General features: G+C 37.3%; 2 protein-coding genes across 7 annotated transcripts in view; one reads left to right on the top strand and one right to left on the bottom strand.

Annotated features, from left to right (window-relative positions):
- tnrc6c1 (trinucleotide repeat containing adaptor 6C1) overlaps positions 1-3,818 on the top strand; it is a 120,378-nt gene extending 116,560 nt beyond the window's left edge. For all 6 annotated transcript variants that reach the window (XM_059948651.1, XM_059948649.1, XM_059948650.1 and 3 more), the window contains one exon: positions 339-3,818. In XM_059948651.1, coding sequence (XP_059804634.1) covers positions 339-699 — 361 coding nt within the window. In that variant the 3' untranslated portion in view covers positions 700-3,818. The remainder of the gene's footprint in view (positions 1-338) is intronic.
- A 17,123-nt stretch (positions 3,819-20,941) lies between these two features.
- Positions 20,942-22,268, bottom strand: rasd4 (rasd family member 4). The gene has a single exon (XM_059949068.1). It carries the CDS (start codon positions 22,097-22,099, stop codon positions 21,473-21,475), a length of 627 nt encoding a protein of 208 aa, XP_059805051.1. The 5' UTR covers positions 22,100-22,268; the 3' UTR covers positions 20,942-21,472.
- Positions 22,269-23,601: the final 1,333 nt, after the last annotated feature.

Raw genomic sequence — 23,601 nt, 5'->3', positions numbered from 1 at the left:
GTAGATACTTGACACACTAAGAAAACAGTGTATTTTAAAAGCCTATCAAGCTACTTAAATGACACTGCAGATACTTAATGATTTGGTTGCTAGAAGTGAAAGAAGAATGAGAATGGAATACTACCTGGCCACTAAATTTTGTCCAAATTGTAGACCAATCTTTATAAATGGTCCAGCAGTCTTATTTTTTTTTTAATTCCATAAGTATTTTTTCATTTGAACTGACAGTGTATAGTTTGCATGTGAAGTTTGCATTCATTAGCAGCATTTTAAGTTTGTAAGCATTTAACGTGATCTGGTTTTGAGCTCTCTTAACATTTGACTTTTCCTTTGTCCAGGTGCGTTCTGGGAAACACTACTATCCTCGCTGAATTTGCCAGTGATGAAGAAGTTAACCGTTTCTTTGCACAAGGTCAATCACTCTCTCAGACCTCCAGCTGGCAGTCAAACGCCGGAACAAATCAGAGCCGACTTGGGTCAAGCACCAACTCTCACGGATTGGTTCGCAATGATCTCGGTCACTGGAATACTACAAGCTTGAGTGGAAAAGGAACCAATGACCTCCTGTGGAGTAGTGTCCCTCAATACTCCAGCAGTTTATGGGGTCCTCCTAACAATGATGACACCAGAGTTATTGGCAGCCCTACACCTATAAACACCTTACTCCCTGGTGACCTTCTGAGTGGAGAATCAATGTAGGGAAAACTGATGATCTTGTGAAGCTAACAATCAGCACTAAACAACCCAGTTCTGGACATTGTTTTGGCCCTGGATCCACAACCTGTGGTTGGATGAGGGAGTGTGGGCAGGGAAGTAGTTGTGGGATTTGGATAGGTGGGGTTTTGGGGCATGGAAAGTCTACTTTTGCGAGCCTGGGTTTAGTATGCACATTACCCTTGCTTTCATTATTTTGTTTGATCCCAAAAACATATCAACACAAATACTTGAATCAAGCAGGCCAATATGAAATGTGAAAACCGTCTAATTTACACTTCTGAGGAGTTGTCATCACAAATAGGCTCAAACAAAAAAGTTTATTGTGTGTATGTGTGATGGTGCAAATGTATGCATCTCAGTGTGTGGGTGTGTATGAAATCAGTGTGTTTTTTGTTTCTTTATACAGTATATGCTTTTATTTGCTCGTTGGTCAAATTATTAGCTTCTAACTTTGCACTGAGTGTCTGCAGCCCCTCCAGCTAATCTTACAAAGGGGCCAGCAGCAATTCATGTGTAAATGTTTACTCAAGGACACTCTTAACAGTGTGTGCTCTGGAGATGATGTGTATACCTACCTTTAGTGGCTTTTTTGTGGACTAATGCAAGAGAATTATTACAGGAGTATTGCACCAGTTTTCTTTCAGAGTATAAAAGTAAAAAAAAATGCTCTAGTTGAACTGTGGCCATAGCTACACAATAGAGTGGACCCATCCTGCAAGCAGGCATGGGAAGCACTTAGACTGGATATTTTTGTGACTGATTTAGAGGTGCCTATGTTTGGTAACCTCCTGTTTACAAACTTTGCAGAACTTAAGAAAAAAAGGAAAAAATATGAAAAAAGGACAATTACTCTTCCATCAAAACCTATTTTCAGAATGAAGATGTGCTACTTCAGAACTCTGGGAATGAACAGTGTTGTATTTTTTTGGCCATTGTTGTGTATTTTTTCCTTTGTAAATTTTTGCTCACTTTCTTGCACACAGTGGATGATGTCTCAGGAAGGCCTGAATTTTCTGGGGAGCTACTCCACGCCATTTCATGTATTTTAACCCAACTTCTAGCACTGAAGAAAAAAAGAAAATACCTGTTTATTCTGTAGCAGTTACTTATTTACCAAATAATGGACACAACAATGTTTGAAGAGTGCTTTATGAAATGCTTTATGTTTTAAAAAGAAATCAATGCTTTTGATTGTGTTAAAGACAATTGACCAACATACTGTAAAGTATGTTGCTGTATAAACTCTCCTTGTCCCAGCCTGCTTGGATCAGGTAACTTGTGCATTATCTTTGAATAGGTTTTTATTGGTTTTATCAAGCTGTTTTTGGCAACAAAACGCTGGTTTTAAAGTGGATCATGAACTATGCACAAATGGGTTCAAGACTTTTGTTTTTCCTGAGTTATAATAGAGTGTATTTACCATTTCTTCTCAAAGGTATTTTGCATCTCATTGCCATTATGTATATTCCAAGCCGAAAATAGTCTTGAGTTGTAGAAAAGCCTGACTTTAAAAGTTTTAGGGGGGGTGGGGGGAAGAGGGAGTGAAAGTCTGTGTTTGTTTCATTTTTGCCTTTGAATTACAAATGTTGGTAATCCAAGATTTTTTTAAAGAAAGTTGGTGGCTTTTTAAACAATTTATTTCCTCATAGAATGTGATTGTAAAAACAAATGCACAGAAAGTTGTTTTCTTGAACTATTGGGCTTCTTGAGAACTATTAATTGCAGTTTTCCCCTGGGAATTGAACAAGATCATTAAAAGCATTATTCGTTTGAAATGAAGGATATTTCTATTCACTTACACTGAGCAAATGCTAAAGGCTCAGTGCATTGTGGTGAAGCTGCTTTTCTGCTCCATTGTTTACTATGAAATTAGCAGATTACCACGGTGGATTGCACTAAGTGGATATACTTGGTTAAAAGATGAGGTAACCCCATCCAGTCGACAAAGATGTTGCTCTGTCAGAATGGTTTAGAAACATTAAATGTTGAAAACTTAAACCGTGTCAGAAACAAATCTCCAACAATACAACAAAAACATGTAAATTTTTTTCAAAATATATAATGCTGTTTTGTGCATCTTTTGATGAGATCCACTAGACTAATAAGTGAACCATTCCATGAGTCTGATAACCTGGTCTGGCACCAGTGAAAATGTGTGTGTATATTTTGTTGGGAATGTAAGACCACCCACTGGTTTGTCAGTTGCTGCCTACACAAGAGTGTGAGTACATGGAATTATTTAATTTGTAATTACAAATTAACACCAGCATTCCAAATTGGTGTAATCAGATTTGAAGTGTAATTGTATTCCCCAATTCTGAGTTATTATTGCAAGTCTTATCTAAGAGATTTTTTCTGCACCTCTGGGGGGAGGGGGGGAAATGTGGTGGCAGTTTATATCAGATTTCAGTACACGTTGTGGAATTTGCCTATTATTGAGCTGACGAATGAATCTTGGAGGTTTTCTCACATCTGAACTTGTATTGAACAATTAGATTGCACTGTACAAATGACAGGCTTTTGTATATAATCTACTAGAGTTCCAATTCAGTAATGGAAATGTTATGTCAAAGCACTGTTGTAAACTGAAACACAAAACTAGTTTTGGAGCCTAATAAAAATGTTCAGTGTGGGGGTTGAGAAAATAATGCTGTAGCCCCTTCCCACACAGAGGTTTGTTTTTGTTTTTGAAAAATGGAACTAGTTTTTAAAAATCTCTCCAAGCTTTACTTTGAGGTAGCAAAGCACAACTAGCCACATTGAATGCAAAACAAAAACAAAATTTTTAAAGCGCAAGGATTTTTCAGGTGAAACGTTGAGATATGATGCATTTGAAATTAAAGCTTGATTTGGATTAACCATCATAAATAAAGACGTTTTGACCATTTGTTTACTTCCCTTTCCCATAAGCCTTTAACAAGGGGCAGAACTGACATAAGCCCAAGTATTGAAAGATTTGTGGCAAGCCTTGTGCACATGTATTGTTCATCAGATATTCATCCAAATCAAGTTTTCACCTTGTAATGTTTAAAACACATTTTTGTTTTTGCTGTTACAATATGTATTACTGAGTCAACAATGAATAAAAGATTATGCCTCCATTTGGTGTTTCTTTTAACATATATGCAAATACTTAACACACTTCAACTACTAAGCTTCAGATTTTACAGCAGAAATCTTTCAGGAACATGAAAGTGGAAATGGAGATTTGTTCTGTACCAGGTTAATGTTTGTAATAAACAGCAATTATGCATTCATGCTGCAAAGATAGTAATATGCTTGTTAAAACTAAAAGTTAGGTTTTTTTGATAAAATATTCTTTTGACCTTGAAGTAAATAATTTTTTATTAAAATATTTAATTTAAATAAGAACAAAGCTCATGTTTGTAGATCAAAATGGCTTGTGACTGAAAAGGTGTAACAATAGGAATTAATTGTTACACAACAGGATGTTGTGTTAAGTAAGTTATGACCAGTGGTGTAAAATTTACTTTCAACATAACGGGTTGGATAATTGGTACCTGTGCAGAAATTTGGCATTGAGAACATTTTGTTTCATTTAATAAAGCAACAGGATCAATTTGGCAAAACAGTAGAGGTCAATCAGGAAAATGATAGTATTATTGATGGGAGGGATCTGGGCTTTGTTGGCAAGGCCAATATTTTTTGCACATCCGTAATTCCCTTCTGATGATGACGATAATGAGCCACCTTGGCGCCCTAGACTAGTCCCACAGTGAAGTCACTGGCATGCTGCTTTTGGGTAGGAGCTCCAATATTTGCACTCCATGACAATAAAGGACAAGCATTAGAATTACAGATTTTTGTTCTTGGGTTTAGGATCTGCTGTCTGAGTAGTACAAGCAATCACTGCTGAAGAGAATTAATGTTTGGGTGTGTATCAGAATAGAAACCAACTCTGGTTCAGTGTGAAAACAAGATTTAAAAGGAAAACTTCAATTGAACAAAATATAGTGAAACTTGTCAGTAGCATCTTTTAAGATTGCTTCATAGGACTATTTCCAAACCAAATTTTGTACATAACCATATTTGGATATTTGCACATAACTATATCTGGATGTATTAGGATAGGTACCCAAAAACTTAGTAAAAAATCATTTAGTGGAGATGATTGTAGATCTTGGTGCCTTGTCAAATGATGGCAGTAGTGGGGTAATTAAAGCTCAAATGGTGGGTGGGGCGGTCAACAAAACCTTGATCTCCAAGTTTGGAGACATTTACAAAGATGGTAAGGGGTATCACCTGAGTATCTCCATTTTTTGTTTTAAATTTCCAGGAAATTTAAGCGTTTTGCATTATTTCCAGCGCAATTTGTTTCTTTCCATTTGCCTCTTTTTGTGCATAACATCATAGGCCAAATGGCCTTTACTGTGGTGTACAGTTCTGTTCCTTCAACTTAATATCTGAGCTTTACCATCCTCTGTCATTTGTGTATTCAGCCTCTTTTGATCACTGTATGATAGGCACTTCATTTGTACTTGAGTGCAATAGATTTTTAGTCAATGGATAGGATACAGGACCAAGGGATACAGATGGGGTAAACACTATATATTTTGCAGATGCTGGAAATCCAGAGTAACAACTCAAAATACTGAAGGAACTTGACGGGGCAGGCAGCATCGATGGAAAGGAATAAATAGCTGAAGTCCTGATAAAGAGTCTGCCCAAGTTTGCTGATTGTTTATTCATTTCCATACATGCCTGACCTACTGAGTTACTCCAGCTTTTTGAGTGAGTTATGTAGATGGAGTTAAAGCAGGAGAATGGTACTGTCCATATTAGCCATGATTTTATTAAATATTGAAGTATTCATGAAAGTGCAAATGATCTAACAGATGTTAGGAAGTAATTTATTAAAAATGAAATGTGTATAAGGTGAGTTTTGTGTTCAAGGGATAAAAATGTAGTTTTGATGAAATTTAGAAACTGAGTTTGAGAGGAAATTAACCATTAAAATATTGAAAGATATGAATATAGGTGTATTAAGTAGATAAAGGACTAAATGATAAGTGAAAATGCCCTCGCAAATAATGCAAAGATTTTTTAAAGTTTAAAATTAAGATTGTTTGGAATGAAGGAAGATTGATGTAGTGTGATGCAGACCACGACAAGAGGTGGTGTTGAACAAATGCTAAAATTTTGTAGAAACTAGATTGGTTCTAAATGAAATTAATAGCCCCTATGCACAGAAGATTGTGCTGTTTTGTATTTTTGAGCTAAAGTACAGTCATTGTGTTTTTTAAAATTTCTCACAAGGTATGGCAATGTTGGGTCAGTGTCTGTTGTGTATCAGATATGTTTAGGGCAGGAAAAATAGTTAAAATAATTTTGATGTGGATACTAAAATTGTGAGTAAACTATTTTTACTGAAGATTCAGTAATGTATGTGAAGGAAAACCTAGATGCCAGAAGAAGTTGGAATGGGATGGAATCAATGAGAGTTGCTTAGGTAGGAAAATTGTGGGAACTGATATAGCACGTGCATCTGCTGTTATTCTTGGTGTAAATGTTTGGATTTATGCATAACTCAATTAGGTTTAACAAAGTTAGTAAAATACTCTCTCTCCTATCTATATAATGCTGTAGTGTGTGCTTAAAGTTGATTGTAGTACTTGAGGTAGACAGATATATATATATGTGTGTGTGTATATGTATAATAACGTGTGTGTGTATATGCATATATATACTCACACACTATATTAAAATTGTACATTACAACCTAGTTAAAATCTAACAATAACTATCACACAACTGGTTAAAAATAGTGGTTTTGAGGGCTTCCTCATGATTTACAAAATTACATTTGTATTGTTTTTGTTGCATTAAAATTGGTTGGAAAACAGTTACATGTGTGGGGTACGCTAAATATTTGCCTCTAGATGAAATACTAGTGGATCAATTTTAGAAGCTTCATTCAGGTAAGATGTTTTGCTTTCATGTGGACCTTGTCTAAGGTATGTGTTTATAAGTAATAAGTGCAAGTCATTGTTTGTACAATGCAAACTTCAAAGATATTTTAAGCCAGTGAACAGTGCATGCCTATATGTTCAAACATTATCAATAATATGGTTCAAAGTTCAAATGATAATACTGCTTTGGCAAGTTAAAATGATCTTCCTTGATTTAGTTTCTATATTTGAATTTTGAAAGTAAACTAAGGCTGGTGCAGTAAAATGCTCTTCATTGTTGTTTAATACTTTAATGCCTTATGAAAGGTTACTAAATAACTATTAAAAATAAATATGTATACTGTTTTACTTGTGCATTTTGGGAAAAATTGATTTGAAATGTAGTAACATTTGGGTTCATGAAATAGAATGCTGTCAACAAATTAGGAAATCAAAATTGTATGATACAGTTCATGCTTATGAAACACTACAAAACAATACTCTGTAAAGGAGACAAGAGACTGCCGATGCTGAAACCTGGATCATTATTCAAACTACTGAAGGAACTCAGCAGGTCGAGCAACATTGGTGGGAAGAAAGAAATTGTTGATGTTTCAGGTCAAACCTCTACCTCAGTATGCTAAACATTGCCTGACAAAACAAATAAGCATGCAAGATAGTAATCTATTAGATGTAACTGACTAAACAACCAAAACAAATCAATTACTGTCATTTGAATTCTGAAAGCCACATTTTAAATCAAACTAATTCACAAACTATTCCTTCGTCCCCATTTGTTAAATCTGAAGTAATAATTTGCCTCGATATCAAGGGGATTAGCAAATTATATTATGGGTTATTCAGCAATATGTTCAAGGCACGCAAAGTTAATCAAGATGCAGAACATTTTGAGATGCAATATAACAAGTTTTAGTGATTTGGCTATCAAGGGATTTAAAAAAAAACGTTTTGCTTACAAAAGTAGATGAAATTGCACAGTGATTCAATGATTTTTAAAAAAGTTTTCTGTAGAAGCTGCAGAAATACATAAGAAATGAGTGCAGTCCCCCAACCGGGAAATCCTCATTAGAGGAATAACTGCAGCAAATGTGAAATGATTTTGTTAATGTTAATAATTGAATTAAATAACCAGAACATAGAATAACAACTAACATAAATTGTATATACACACCTTACCAATGCTATATTGATGCAATATCAACACAATTGAAGCTCAGTAATTCTGTTCAAGTGTACTTCAATCAGGTTACTCAAAATAACTTATCTCCACTTATTTACTAAAACTTTTAATGCTGAAAATTATGATAACACACTTCCTCACATACATCAAAACATTATACAACCTCTGCTTTTTCAAAAGCCATTCCTTTGTGATTTTGTGTTTGCTGAGGCATGAATTAGTGACTGGTATGCATATAAAGTGGTAGTATACCAGGCAAAATTTTCCCTTTAAAAATGTATAAATGTTAGTCTTAAAGATTACTGTGGAAATTACAAAATAATTATAGCCAGTTGTTTTGAAATAATATTTTAAGATGTTAAAATCCATTATTGGTGCTCTGAATGGCCAGTTCTTAACAGTCATTTGATATTTATTCAGTGAAGGAAATATAAGTAGGGCTTAAAGCATTTAGGACTACTGTTGATGTAATGCAGGAAAATTTGAGTGGTACTTTGGAGAATAACTTGTATATAATTTAACAAATGTATCCAGTGGGATTTTGTTGTATTTCCGGGGTGGGGGGTGGGGGCACATTCAAACCTATAGGATACTGAAAAACTGGATAGACTGGACACAGGGAGGATGTTCCTATTGGTAGGAGAGTCTTGAATCTGAGGGCATAGCCTCAGATTAAAGGCAAATCAATGTAAAACTGAAATGAAAATTATTTTCAGCCAATGGATGGTGAATCTGTTGAATTCATTGCCACAAAGGCCTGTGAAGGCTAACTCATTGAGTGTATTTAAGGCAGAGATTGATAGTTTCTTGGTTGGTAGGGCAGTGAAAGGTTGCAGGGAAAAGGCTGGAGAATGGTGTTGAAAATAAAACCAACTATGATTGAATAGCAGAGCAGACTTGATGATCCAAATAGCCTTATTCTGCTCCTATATCTTATGATTATTCCCTCAACTTGCCCTGTTTGACAAGTATAGGACAGTGTAATTATATAATTATGAGAAATTTAACTTGGTGACATGAGTTCCAAAAAAATGTTGCAAACTTAATTACGATACAAAGTTAATTTTGAAAATGAGAATGATGAAGGTATAAATATATCTAAAGGGATTTGATTTTAAATTGTTCATTTGCTCTGGAGTAATATTCCTACCTTTCTAGCCAAAATCCTGCAATCAACACCACCCTGGCAATCAGATTGTTCTTCAGCTGTTCAAGTGCATCGTTGGAGGCATCATTTAAATCTTCTGAACATTAAGTGTAAGTATTTTAATAATATTTTTTCTTGTGTCTTAAAAGGATTAATTTTCCATTTGTATCATTGGTATTGATGAGCACTTGCTGTAACAACTCAATCCTTATATTTGTTTAAAGGAAATAAAGCTACTACAGTTCCCTAAGGATATAAAGATCACCAAACCAATACTATTTTTGCAGAACAGCTTTTTGTATAGAACTCAATAGTTCTAGCTATTTAAGATGAAACAATTGGTTACTAGGGGAAAGAAATAAATATACATATTAAAATTATTACGAACTCCATGGAGCATGTGGAGATCTTCCAACCACCAGGCATTCTTTCTTTCTTTCTTTCTTTCTTTCTCTTTTTTTTTCTAAGGGGTAGTTAGGGGGGAGGGGTTAAGGGGAGGGGGTATGGGTTATATACATTGTTTTTTTCATACTTTGTAATCATTTAAAAATGCAATAAAAAATTATTTAAAAAAAAAAAAATAGTTCTAGCTATGAAACAATTGCAGCTCAAGTTTCTGCCAAGTACAGATTGTTGTGGACATTTTGTGATCACTCCCAGATTTTGTTTTTGGGAAGGAGTGGCAAGAAAAGGCACTTTTAATAAGACAGGTCTATTTAAAAAAGGGTGCATGAACATGAATCCTAAAATAGAACAAATCTGCTGTAATTGAAATGAGGTATGCATATTGTAAACATCTAAATCATGGTCAAGCAAGTTATTCTGTGTTAATGTAGGAATTGGTGTTTTACTGCAAATTTTGTTACTGGCAAATATAAAATAAAAAGGACAAAAAAAATGAAAATAATTTTTAAAATTTCAAGGAAAAGCTCTTCAAATTGAGCAAATGAAAGGCCCTTCTACATAGGACTATGTTTGATTAGCAGAAAGCCTACAGAGCATACTGTATATGTCTTAACATTCCATTGCATCTACTGATTCTCAGATGTAATCCTTACCACATAGAAACAATGTATATAAATCACTTCCAGTAAAGTGACAATTCATTATGTTTTTGAGAATAAGGTAAAAGGGGACCTGAAAACAATATTCCCTTGCAGTGTTTTGAGAGCAGTGTGCCTTATCAAATTACTGGAGTGCTTGATTAGTAATTGTTACAAAAATGAAATTGGTTGAATACTAGTAAGTTCATCCTTCTAGAGTTACTGAGATCAAAACAACCAACCAATTAAATGCTGAAAAATAAAAATTGCAAACTTGGTTGTTAGCCACTATACTTTTAAGGTTAATTCACACGTGGCCTCACTTAGAAAATGCCTCAGTATAAATGCATTTTTTAAGGATTAGTTCTGTATTTAAATGTAGTTTAACTAAAAACGCTTAAAATATGAGTCATTAAGATCTTGTATTTGTTTTTCTTCCAGCTTTTGCACTTATTAAAATTCCTCCATGCTTCAAGAAAGCCTTAAACACTATCCCCTCACCAAACAACACTATTTGCAAACAACCACACTTATTCTCACCATTATTGCACACCCTGACTACAGTTTAAAACTTTATTAAAACCCATTGCAGTTTTTCACCTAAACTATTCCATCTACATCTCCCAAACTTTGAAATTTCTATCCTCGAAAGTACAAAGATGACAGTGTGAAAATACCACAACCTGAACGCTGTTCTGACTTGATAATGTCAGTGTCATTGAATCCAAATCCTCGTACTTCCTACCCAACAGTAATGTGACCGCAACTTCATCATCAGGATTATGGTGGTTGCTGCTTTCAGGGGTAATGATGTTATCCTAGAAGATGTGTTTTAAAAGTGTATTTGATTTACCTAGACCTGGAGTTTCAATGATAGCATGGCAATGCCACTGCCTCTGAGGTTGTGTCAAGTGTAGAAAACATTCTTACTACTTGGGACTTAGATCAAAGCTTGGATTGACTATGGTCATTTTGGATTATAATTCTATAACTCGGTAGACCCTAGTACTAATGGAGAAGACTAAAACAAAAAAAAACTGGGCAATGGTTCAAATTAAGAATCTGCTTTTAAGAAAATGAATTTTTTAATTCCAAAAGCCTGAATGAAACGGAAAGGATTTTTTTTTTTTGCAATCCTTTTCATCTGATACTTGCATTGCAAGTGTATGGAAAGATAAGTAGATGGAAATATCTTCATAGCACAGTTCGTGCCTTAAATATTTTTTCTTCACAATTTGGATTCCATGCTCAACATAAAGTCACAGCAATTTTAGGAATGGATTAAAGTAACTTGGTCTGCAAGAAAAATGGTGGTTATTGATTTTTGTTACTGTTGTAATGGTAATAATTTTTTGTTAATATTTTGGTAAAGTTGGCCTCATTTTTTGTCATCTAAAATAAAATAGTAAAGAAATTCCAGCAGATGATAGCTGACTAAATAATGACCCATGAAGCTGTAGAAGATATTAAAATGAATTAAGTATTTGCTTAATCAAAGTAAAATAGAGTTGGTTCAGGAAATTCAATGTATTCATCAGTCTCCATGTGTATCTAAAAGTGTGATTTTATTCATCACAATGCTCTGAAGCTTCATGTTCATTCTTGGGTAAGTAATAAAACAACAGCTTGGAACAGAACAGCTGTGCTCTCTGTGCTTAAAGGAGTTAAGAAACTGATGCTTTCAAGGATGATTTACTTTCATCGATATCAGTATCAATTAATGTGGCATGGAACTACAGTTGTAAGAACAAAACAATCAAATCAATATACAATCATGCATTATCAGAAATGGTTTTTCATAGAATTCTGTTGCAATGTATAAAATATAACAGTTTGTAATTGGGATTAGAATTCTAAGAAGTTTGATCAGGTGGTATGCTGAATTGAGCACTGTAAATGTTTCTAAGTGATAAACTTCAGATACGTTTTAACTATTATGTGTATTCTAAATAAATTTCAGGTACTTATCTTGAGTATCTCAGGAGCATTACTGATTTTGAAACATTATTTGAACATAAATAAAATTCACCTAATAATGGTCATATTCAATATAAAAAAAATCAAAAGGATTGCAGAGTGCAATTTTTGAGAAAGGAAATTACGAAGTTTTTTTCCACACCCGTGTATATTTTAAACCATCTTTAGGCAGAAGATCTCAGTGGTTCTCTGTCTTGGATTTAGCATTTAGTATCTTTTTACTGGTAATTTGAACCTTTTAATATTACATTTATTGCTTGATGGGTAATTTAAAGCATAATTTAAAGGTAATACAAATGTATCAAGAAAAGTAATAAAGCATTTTACTTGTCTCAGTTTGTTGGTCTCACCTTTACAGAGGTGATCCCCCCCCCCCTCCCCCAATGCTTCAGATGAGATAGCTAAAGCCTGTTTGCCCTTTGGATGAAAATAGACTCTGGTATCGTTCAAAGAACATGGATTGCTACTGTCCTGGCCAATGTCTACGTTTCAACCTACAACTTAAACCACATACTACTTTTTATCTTTCCCTCTTCATATTGACTGATTGATCTATTATAATGTGAAACATGTACATGGAAGTAAACAGATTTGGACAGTCATCTTCAGCTTATTTTCCATTGCCTGGTATGCTGTTGTAAGTCTGTAACCCTGATCTTCTGTCCCCAACTCACCTCTTCACCTACACCTTCGTATATTTTGGTTATTTGATAGAAAGTTGAGCCATTCCACCTTCCTGCCAAGACCCAACACAACATCACTTTTATCAGAAAAATGATGACTGCAAGTGCAAGTGTGGCCAAGTTTATCACATGCTTCAGTGGCACTTGAAGCTAAAATTCACTAAATTTGGTGTTTTGGTGGTTGGGAAGAAAGTAACTGCAAGAATTTGTCATTGCCATGATCATTTCTGTATTTCACTGGTGAGATTAGCAACGTTTGTAAATCAGCTGCCTATAGTTTGTGCTCCAATGATCAATTACACGGTGACTGAATAAAGCAGAGTAGGATGTCCTCTGGTATTATTTGCTTATACTTGAGGGTTTTTTTTAAAAAGGTGAGTGGAAGAAAGTGCAGGGGGTTAGAGATAGCTGCTTTCTTTTTTTTAGAGCTAAGCACATGGAATGCATTACCAGAGATGTTGATAGAGGCTGATACATTAGGGACATTTAAGAAATACTTAGATAGGCACATGAATGAAAGAAAATTAGAAGATTGTGGACCATGTAGGTGGGAGGGGTTAGATTGATTGTAGAGTAATTTAAAAGATCAGCACATCGTGGGTCAAAGGATCCCGACTGATGTACCATTCTATATTCTAAACCGATTTTATCGCTATAAACATTCAACTTCTAAGAACAACTTCTCTGGCTTGCATTAGTTATACTGATGGCCCTTTGTGCATTTTCTTTTGGAAAATACCAAGTGAATTGTAAAGATGCTCAGCTTGGTTATTTGAGTATTTTTGCATTTGGTCTTTAATCTTTGCAGTTAGTGTGTGTAAAGTGGTGAAGTAAATTGGCCTCCCAAATGTTGTATGTTGTCATCAAACCAAAGGGATCACATTTATTTCCTTTTGGGGATAATTATGTAAAGTACTTATATTATTTAAAGTGATTAAATAATAGAAAAAGGTGCATATAGATTTAGGCCACATTAAATGTTATACTGGGGCAGCATTACCTAGCTCCAGATGTGATCTGAAAGTGTGGTTATGCAAAGCCACGTAAAGAGCTTTTGCTCTTAGCTGCAGGGTGATTGGAGAGATCCTCCAGAGCTAACTAGCACCATGTGCCATTTGCACATAGACTGTTTATTGGCTCCTGGTTTTACAGTATATAAAGTTCTTGTGCTTTTAGAATCACTCCACAAATTATTCTTACCTAATTCCTAATTCAGTTGTGCTGATTGTCACTTGCATTGTATTCAAACTTTTAAGCTATATTCGGTAGCAATTTTGAAACTAAAGAAATTGAGGCAACAACTACTCAAGACTACTGGAAAGGAAATCTCATTAAGACATTCTCTACAGCATCTTGCATAGGATAATAACAAAATAAAGCTAGCTTTAAACCTCAAGCTGATCAAAATTAACCTTTGGTTTTCTAAAGTCTTGAATGAACACTGCACCTTAACTATAGTCTTGGTAACTTGACTTTAGTGCAGGTAGGGTAAGTAACAGACAGTCAACCTTATCCTAATAGGCAGGATGGTCAATGTTGTAGGCTAACACTGGTGGACTAGATTTGTCAGTCTCAAGAAACCCCAATATCTGAAGGGAGGGGAGATTAAACTTGACGAGAAAATGTGCTTCTCTCCATCCTCCTAATTGCCCATCCCTTTGTCGTGTGGGGTGTGGTTTATTTCCCACTGAAAACCACTTCCGTAGTTAATTGTGATTGGTCAGTTTAAAAACTGCAGCCACTCTTCCTGTTGGTTGGGTTGAGTACCATAGCACCTAGTGTCCAGGTTTAAACACCTCAGGGTTTTAAAGAGTAACACATGCAGAAGAATTGCTCTGTCTTTTACTTTGTCCCTGGAATTGTTGGGAAGGTATGCACCATGCACACTTTTAACTAAGTATCTGTTTGTTAACTATTTAGTTCTTAATTTGTATAACTTGTGGGAACATCAATATTTGGTTGTATCTTTTTACTGTTAAAAATGTTCAATATTCTCATTCATATTCAGTGTTTTCTGTCTCTCTCACCAAATTGTGAACCTGCTTCATATTACATTTTGGCGCTGCAAGCAGGGTTTGTCGTTTGAGCAGAAAATGCATTCCTTTAAAGGTTATTTAAAAGAGAGGACCCCCCCCCTCCCCCTGTATAAGAGATGCCAAGTCCCAGGTCAGATCAATAACAATGAGGCCTTTGGGAGTTTCTCTAACCTACTGATGGGTTACAGAATGCTGAAAGATTGGTCTAACCAGTTATATTTAGCCAGGATTGAAAATGGACGACATACTGTTGATACTTAAATTGATGGGATTTCCCAAGAGAAAGGATAGCTGGTGGAATGCTTTTTGGTTGCTTTCAGTGATAGTAAGACACTAGCACCAGGTTTGAGTGTTAATACAGCAGGGTGACAATCCTACTGTGTGGCTGGGGTATGGGGATGTTTGACTGGATAATGAGAATGAGGGAGAGAGGGTAGCATAGGCCCCTCCGCCTATCCCTTGAAATTGCCCTCTCAGCTGTGTATCTGAAACAGTATAGGCCATGCAGTAATCATGTACTCCTATGCCTGCAGTGCGGAGCGTTGGCCTGTGACTTCCTCCCAGGAGTGGGAAGAAGATCAGGAATGTTGTGAGGGGCGTTGGTACAATGGGCCCCTGTGAGGCAATAGAGATCAGGGAGTTCTCTGCGAAGGAATTGGCGAGTGTAGGGAATAGATACAGACAGAAGCCTGGACAGTCTCTGGCCACATGGATATTGAGGATATAGTGTGAGGAGGGTAACGGCATGATCCTATCTAACATAGAGATGGTTCCATTGGGGAGCCTATTGTCTCAACATGTGATCAATAATACCCTGAGAATGCTGCTTGCTTCCCTTGAGCATAATGCATCACTCTGGGATCGAGTAGCAGCAGTGATTAGATTAGTACCCTTCACTCATTGAATGGAATTTAAAACCCTAAACAGAATGTAGCACAGTCATGGCAGGTAGTAAAGCCCTTCAACTTTGGGCTCTTATTACAGGATGTTGAATTAACTTCCACTATGACAGGGCATTTGGTTACAGCAGCAGTTGCCCGTCTAAAAGGAGCAGTGCTGTCTTTAGCAGCACCAGCTGTTCGTCAGCCTATAAGTACAGTGATTCAAATATTGCAAGGTTTGGAGTATGTAGAAGAGGGTGCACATAGCAAGGTTGTATAAGCAGATGTGAAGTGAAGGATCCCACATGACCTGTAAGGAAATGTTTCTGGTGTTGTTCAAAGCTGGGGTCCTGGAGGAGCAGGTAAATGGAGTTCCCACCCCCACTGTCTATGCAATGTCATTGGAGTACTTCCAAGGAAAGCAAGAAAGAGAGGCCATTAATGGGAAAAGGTCATTCTTGAAGCCCTCTCCTGATGAGGGTTCCTTTTGCCCACTGCTGGATTTTTCACATTCCACTCAGCATTCCCCAAATCAGAAACTGGATGCATTTCAAAGGACCAGGGCTGACCTTCAGTGGGAGATGTTTAGTGTCTTTGCCTCATCCTCATAGGGAAGGGGGGGGGGGGGTCATTTGACCTGCATCCCTCTTCCCTGTAAATGGTGAGAATGATTTGAATGCAGAGAAATGTGTGAGGTGTTGCCACTCAAGTCTGCTTGAGTGTATGTGAGGGTTTTGCCTTTAAGAGACTGTGTGAATGTGCCAGGCCCCACCCAGTTTTTTTCTTGTGTTCTCTGATAAGTGTGTTTTTCCCTGTAGAAATTAACTGTTTGCTTTAATTTTTGGAGTTCCATGCCAAGTTTTAGAGAAGGGAAGTACAAGCCTGTGTTTTTATTGCTTGTTTCTAATCTGTTGCTTGTTTTTTTTTCATGTGGTTTTAGTCTGCTACTTTGTTCCCTGTGTTTTTGGTCTGTTACTTGTTTCCCATGCAATCGGTTATAGGGCTAACTCATTTCACACTGGCCATGTGAAATTTGGGTTGGTTGTGATTGGGAAGAGTGCTGCCATTTTCACACTGACCAATCAGTGTCATAGCACCTAGTGTCCAGTTTCAAACACCTCAGGGTGTTCAAGAGTAATGTATGTGAATAGTTCACTCCCCAAAACCACTGGGAAAGTATGCTCTTTTGACTAAGTATCTGCTTGGTGAATATTTAATCCTGTAGGTTGTGTAACTTGGGTAATTTGTGTAAATTTTTTACAGTTTGTAAATGATTAATATACAAACGTGTACTTATTGACATTCAGTGTTTTCTGGATACCTAGAAACAGAAAACCTACAGCACAATACAGGCCTTTTGGCCCACAAAGCTGTGCTGAACATGTCCTTACCTGAGAAATTACCTAGGGTTACCCATCGCCCTCTATTTTTCTGAGCTCCATATACTTGTCCAGGAGTGTCTTAAAAGACCCTATTGTATCCGCCTCCACCACAGTCGCTGGCAGCCCATTCCACGCACTTACTGCTCTTCTGTCCCATTCACCAAACTGTGAACCTGCTTCAATGTTATAGCCTTAAAACGTTCCACCTTTTTCACCTCCCCTGTCCCTTTTCTGGAGCTTTCTTGTGCATTTTGATGTTTCAGTCACAAGCATTCTTTGCTAAAGATCCATATAATTGGCTTGTTTCAGTCTTTTGCATTCCTTACAAGTACACATTCAGAACTTGGGTAAATTCAGATTATAAATTGCTGTGATGTTCCCCTGTTCTCCCAGGGCCTTCTGCAATCACTGTTAAATAGTTTGTTATGAAAACTGGGCAAGTGACTTTGAAGAATGCAGCCCTTCAATGGAACACATGATGTAGAGTCATTATAGTTCAATCATATTTCTAAAGAACTTCAGGCAACATCTTGGGACTATTGTAGGTAGCTGCTGATTAATTGACAGTATCCAATGAATGCTGGTCTTACCAATAGCAATTTAATTAATAAACAGTTAATTTGTTTAGGCATTGCTGTTTGGAAGTTCTCTTCAGTCACTCTTGCTCCCTCAGAGACTAAGTACCATGTGCTAGTTTTAAAGGTGGGATACCAATGTACTTGCTCCAAGACAGAGGCTGCTTGACTTGCCGAGTTCTTCCAACAAATTGTTGCGTCAACACTAATGTTTGTACATGCTTGGAAACTGAGCTCCAAGGTATTGTCAACTGGTTCACTGAACATCAGAGGATGGTCCTTGCTCTCAACACAAACAAGACCAAGACCTTCTACTGACATGCTCTCCGCTGCTGCATACTGCTCACCAACAATAAAGGCTTAGGACATAGTTACATATTCTGGGTCTATCTTGAATCACTTAGTGAAGGCATTGCAATTCAACACCACCTTTTTGACAAAGAAAAAGGCTATTTAAACATAAAGACCTCAGACATGACCCAAAATATTATGGTCTGTTGGACTACAGTGAGCCCAATTTTCTATATGCTTTTACAACCTGGACCAGCTACAGCAGGCATCTCAAGGCACAGAAAAATTGCCACCAACTTTGTTCCACAAAATTATTCATTCACTGGAAGGAAGTGAAGAGTTGACCACAGTATTGAACCCATGATCCACATGTTGGTTGTAATTTTCTGGTTGTATTGACTGTGTCCTTGACACCATACATTTGAACCAAGTTCTATTCAGAGCTTTATCATGAGAGCTGCATTCAAATCCTCAGTGTAGCATTCCCACCAACCCATGAGATTCCCTAACCTAGGGGTTCCTGACTAGGGTCCATAGACCACCTGCTTAATGGTATTGGGCCATGGCATTAAAAAAAAGTTGAAAACTCCTGTGCTAGACGTAGGCAGTTCAGAGACTATTTAAGATGGTAAGTGAACCTCAAGGTCATGTACTCTGAGCTCAAAACTTCTGTATGAGAGGCAGAAGGAATATTCATATTTCATAAACTGCCCATCTATCCATCATAGAGCTACAGCATGGTAACAGGCTCACACTGCCCAATTACCAACATGTGACCAATTAACCCACTAACCTGTGCATCTTTTGAATGTGGGAGGAAACCAGAGCAGTCATGGAGAATGTAGAAGCACTTTCCAGACAGTGGTGAGAATTGAAAGCAGGTCTCTGGTGCTGTAAAGTGTTATGCTAACCGCTGTGCTACCACAATGGAAGCAAATTATCATTGGTTGTGAGGGACTGGTTAAGAAATCCCATAATCCCTTGAAATATATGTACTCTTTTAATCTTAATCTTAATTGAGTTTAATTGCTTCATCCTTCAAAATTTACAGGAAAATGAAGTAGTACAAAAAATAGGAAAATAATAACCAATACTGAAAAACAACCAGTATGCAAAAGACAAATCATGCCAGTAATATAAAAATAAATAACTAAGGAAATAGTGGTCTGGCTGTTGGGAGTCCTTGATGATGGATGCTACTTTCTTGTACTAGCACTCCTTGTAAATGTATTCAATAATTGGGGGAGACTTTGTGATGGACTAGACCACCACTTTGTTGTGGATTTTTTTCCATTCCTGAGCATTGTTCCCCCCCCCCCCCATACCAGACTGATGAATCCAGTGAGTTTACTTTCCACTGAGCATCTGCCAAATGTTCTCAAAGTTTGGATGATATGCTGAATCCACACAAATTTCTAACAGAGATGCTGTCATAACTTTGTGATGGCAATGAAGTGGAAGCAGCCAAATCCTTAAAATTGGAATTCCCCTTAAATTTCTCTAGCGTTTCAAGTTCTCTTCTTTAACCCTTTAAGTTGCTTCTTAATTATTTTGATGGTCACCTAAACTAGTAACTCCTTTATTATTTAGTTTCCTATAAGGGCCCACGACAGCACCCCTAGAATGTGTTGCTGGATACTCGAAGAAACATCACAAATGTTGACTTCATTGGTTATGCACAACATTGGGTCGCGACAGGCCTGTTCCGCTCCTGCTCTATACAGTAATTAACTGAAGTGGTACTTGGTTTTGCGTCATTGCGTGTTTAGTGTCCCTCGGTGTGACTCCATATGAAACCGCACCCTCCCCGTTTTTATTACAACGTTTTAAGGTTAACACTGAAAAATATGTGAATGTCTTATCACAAAAAATTATATTTCTGTTTAATTAACTGATGCACGTTGTTTTAGCTTCAGGTTACCTGTATTGTGCATGGGGAGAAATGATTGCCGAATCACGTATTCTGCAGTAAAATATTGTAGTTTATTGATGGTCTGCCTTTTAATTTCCTTTCTCTTGTTCCTATTTGTGTGGAAGAGGGTAGGCACTTCAATGATTCGCTTCATTTTGAAGATGCCATTCAACTTGTTTAGGTTCTCGCCCTGTACTCTGCTCTTCCGCAGGTGCGTTTGATGGCTCTCGTTCAGCTATGACGGGGCCGCTTGATACTCTAAAAATAAACAGCGGTAGGAAACAGCAATCCGTCCATCTGGGGCGTTGAAAAACAAACATTAAATAGCCAAAAGAGGGCGCTATGAAACGCATTTCCTGAGATAAAAAGTAAACATAAATCACACCTAGGAGGTGGAGAAGGGGTGCTATGGGCAATTGAAGGGGCGGAATAACAAAGGAAGGGGGTGGGTGGGTTTGAAGGTGGCGTTCCTTCCCAATACAGAAAAGCCTTGTATAGATATTTTCCTCTCCCAGTAACTACGTCTTTAAACCCAGCGTTCTGCACATGGCAGGGAATATAAGCATTCGCAAACGTTTTAAGTTAGACCAAGTATTTAATACACAATTTGCTATGCCCCAATATCATAACTTAGCTGGTGCCTTAGACCAGTTGGACACTATCCACAAATCAAACTTGGCATGTTTTTGAGTATATTCTCTTAGAGCCGACATACAAGTCAGAGCAAATGCTTCATACTCCCCCAGTATAGCAAATTAATTTGCGTCTTTGCAATATGCATCTCCATAATAATCGGAGCCCAATGCCACTCGCTTCTGTCTGTTATCTGTATTCCATAAAAGATTAAATCCTAACCTCCCAAACTACTGAGGCTCTTGCCTACAGAATACCCACCATCCCTGGTCCTTTTTTGTTCGCTTGCGCTTTGCCTCATAAAATCTTAATCATATCGGCTTTTAAACGTTTCTAAATGTCACCTCTTAGGCCAGTAAGCCTGTTTTAGGGATTTTACCCCCCACTGTAATTTGTTTAAAGAAATTCGGATGCTAGAAGACGAAATCAACTACTCTTTTATAACATTATCGAATTAGCGGTATGAGTGTATAATCGTCGGATGTAAGCGATAGCTGTGAAAATAAGTCGAAACGTCAGAAAAATAAACATGCAAAATACATAATCAATATATACAAATCGTTCTGCATATAGTTATTTATTCTACTTTATAAAATAAGTACAAAATAATATGGATTTTCGGTAACAGTGTAACATCAAGATTCGGTAACTTGGAAGTACAAATAAATAGTAACACCCCATTGGCAAACAATGCAGGGAAATGAACTCTGTAAACAAAGCTATAAGGCTGCACCGTTACAGCAGGTCGAGGACTGATCAATTTATCTGAAGCAACTAGTGTTAGATCATAAGATCACCGATACAAGCCTGCAATGGAATTTACCTTAAAATATACATCAATTGGTTCCATTCAGTATCTTCATTAAAGGGAAATGTCAACGCAATTAAATTAACAAATAAATACAGACTGCTTTAGATATGCCACGAATGCTCGCCTTCACTTTTAAGCACCTATAATGTTCTCTTGCACAGTTCTTTCCAGTATAGAGACGGAGTCCACCAAGCTCTGCTCTGCAAGAAGCGCTGGCATTTAACAGCCTCTTTGATCGTGTCGATAGAAAGTCTGCTCAGCCCGAGACTGGGGTCTAGGAGATGATGCAACTGTTGGTTTTGTTCATGGGGGGTCTGGATTTGTTTCCCGTTGGAAAAGTTTCCCGTCTTCTCCGCAAGGCGGGACTCAGGCGGCTCGGCAAGTTGGCCTGTTGCAGGAGTTCCCGGAAAACTTCCGCAACATTGGCGTTGTCCTTAGCCGAGGATTCCAGGTACCGGTTGTTCCACTCCAGTTCCACGAGAGACATGACCTCCTCGGCCGACACCTGCCTCTCGCTCAGGTTGTCTGTCTTATTGCCTATCACCACAATCGGAGTGTATTTATCTTCCTTGATGTCTAGGATCTCGTCCCTCAGGGTCCTCACAGCTTGGAAAGAGTCAGCATCGTCCACGGCGTAGACTAGGGCGAAGGCATCGCTAGTCTGGATGGAGAGCTTCCTCATCGCCGGGAAAGAGTAGCTGCCACTCGTGTCCATGATCTCGATTTTGATTTTCATTGCCCCCACTTCGTACTCTTTGCTGTGAAGTTCGTCTACTGTCCGCTTGTACTTCGACTCAAAGGTATCGAGTAAAAATCTCCGTATCAGTGAAGTCTTCCCCACCCCAGCTGCCCCGAGGAAGACCAGCCGGACTTGATTCTTTTCTTTCACTGCAAGGGACATCGTAGTGGCTTTGCAAACTTCTCAAGTAATGCAAAAAGCTTGCTTCTGCTGGATTAGACTTCTCCGCCTCAGTTAACTCAGATGAACATCGGCAGTGCGGGTACCAGTGTCTTCGCCTTCAGCTCCAAGCGTCTACTCCACACTCCGCATCGCCAGCTCCGCCTTTATCAGGGATCCGAGCTCGGTGACGCTGCCCTGTGCCAACCCTGCTCCAATCAGGGCGTTACAGGCTAATTAGCAGCAAGAAACACCGAGTTTCCCGAAAGTCACTGTCACGTATTTGGCTCAATTTGCCCGCACTCCGACTGCAATTAGTCACATAGCTCTGTGACGTTCCATCGAGACCCACAACAGAAAGAAGGATAGCGCTTAAGAAGTTCAACAGCCTTCTCAAACCAAGGTTGTTTCTGGAGGGACATTAAACAAATACAACAACGTTAGTAAATAACCCCAGCGATAAAGTTTCATTCGATGTAAAAATTCTATATTCCTCTCCCACCATTCACTCCGATGTGACTAATTATGTTTCATCTCCATTTGCTTTGCCTGCTATGATAATAAAACAATATTAAGTTTCAAATAAATGATCTGATGAGTAACTTTCCCGATTTCTATCACTTTAATTCTTTAAAGGCTTGGCTCTAATTTTGGGATACGCTCTTTGTCTTGTATTTCCTACTTGTACATTGTTTTGTCATTTTAAGTATTTTGTTTTGAGTGCCTCACGTACAAGTGTCTCAACTGTGTATAAACCAATTTTAGGCAAATTTCTTATCAATCAACTTTTGTTACTCAACCGTTTCTTAATGAAAATTTTACAGTATTACACGACAAAGGTCAACGTTAAAAGTAAATCATTTTCAAAGTACATATGCATTACCATACAATACCTAGAGATTCATTTTCTTGCAGAAATTTGGAGGGAAAAATATTACCATAAACAAAGACTGCCAACCAACCATTGTGCAAAAGAAAACAGATTGTGTAATTAAAAACAATATTGAAAACATGAGTTGTAAAGAGACCTTCAAAGTTAGTCTACAGATTGTAGAAGCAGTTCAGAGTAGTATGACTGAAGTTACCCATGCCAGTTCAGAAGCCTGATGGTCATAGGGTAATCACATGTGTCCTAATAGAGACCTTGACAACCTCATCAAAATAACATTAACATAAAATCCTGATTATATCATTATTTTATTGATTTAATTGTGAATTATACAAGATTGCAATAAGAAATAGAACATTTGTACCATTCACAGTGATGGAACTTATGTAAGATTATATTATCAATACTTCATTTAAACACAGCAAAAATGAAATCAGATGGGTCATGTAAAACTCAATTTAGGATAAGGCAAAGTTGCTCACAACTCAGTCAACTTTAAAAAGTCCTTCTCTGAAACAACAAATTGAGTGAGCTGAGAAGTGTTAACTGAATAGCCTGACTTAGTTGTCCCTGTCAACAACATTCTAGTGGGATAGGATGTTGCCAGATCTTCCAT

This window comes from Hypanus sabinus, chromosome 23 (genome assembly GCF_030144855.1).
Source record: "Hypanus sabinus isolate sHypSab1 chromosome 23, sHypSab1.hap1, whole genome shotgun sequence".
Lineage (NCBI taxonomy): Eukaryota > Metazoa > Chordata > Chondrichthyes > Myliobatiformes > Dasyatidae > Hypanus > Hypanus sabinus.
The sequence above is the reverse complement of the archived record's forward strand: the minus strand, read 5'-3'. Positions and strand labels throughout refer to the sequence as shown.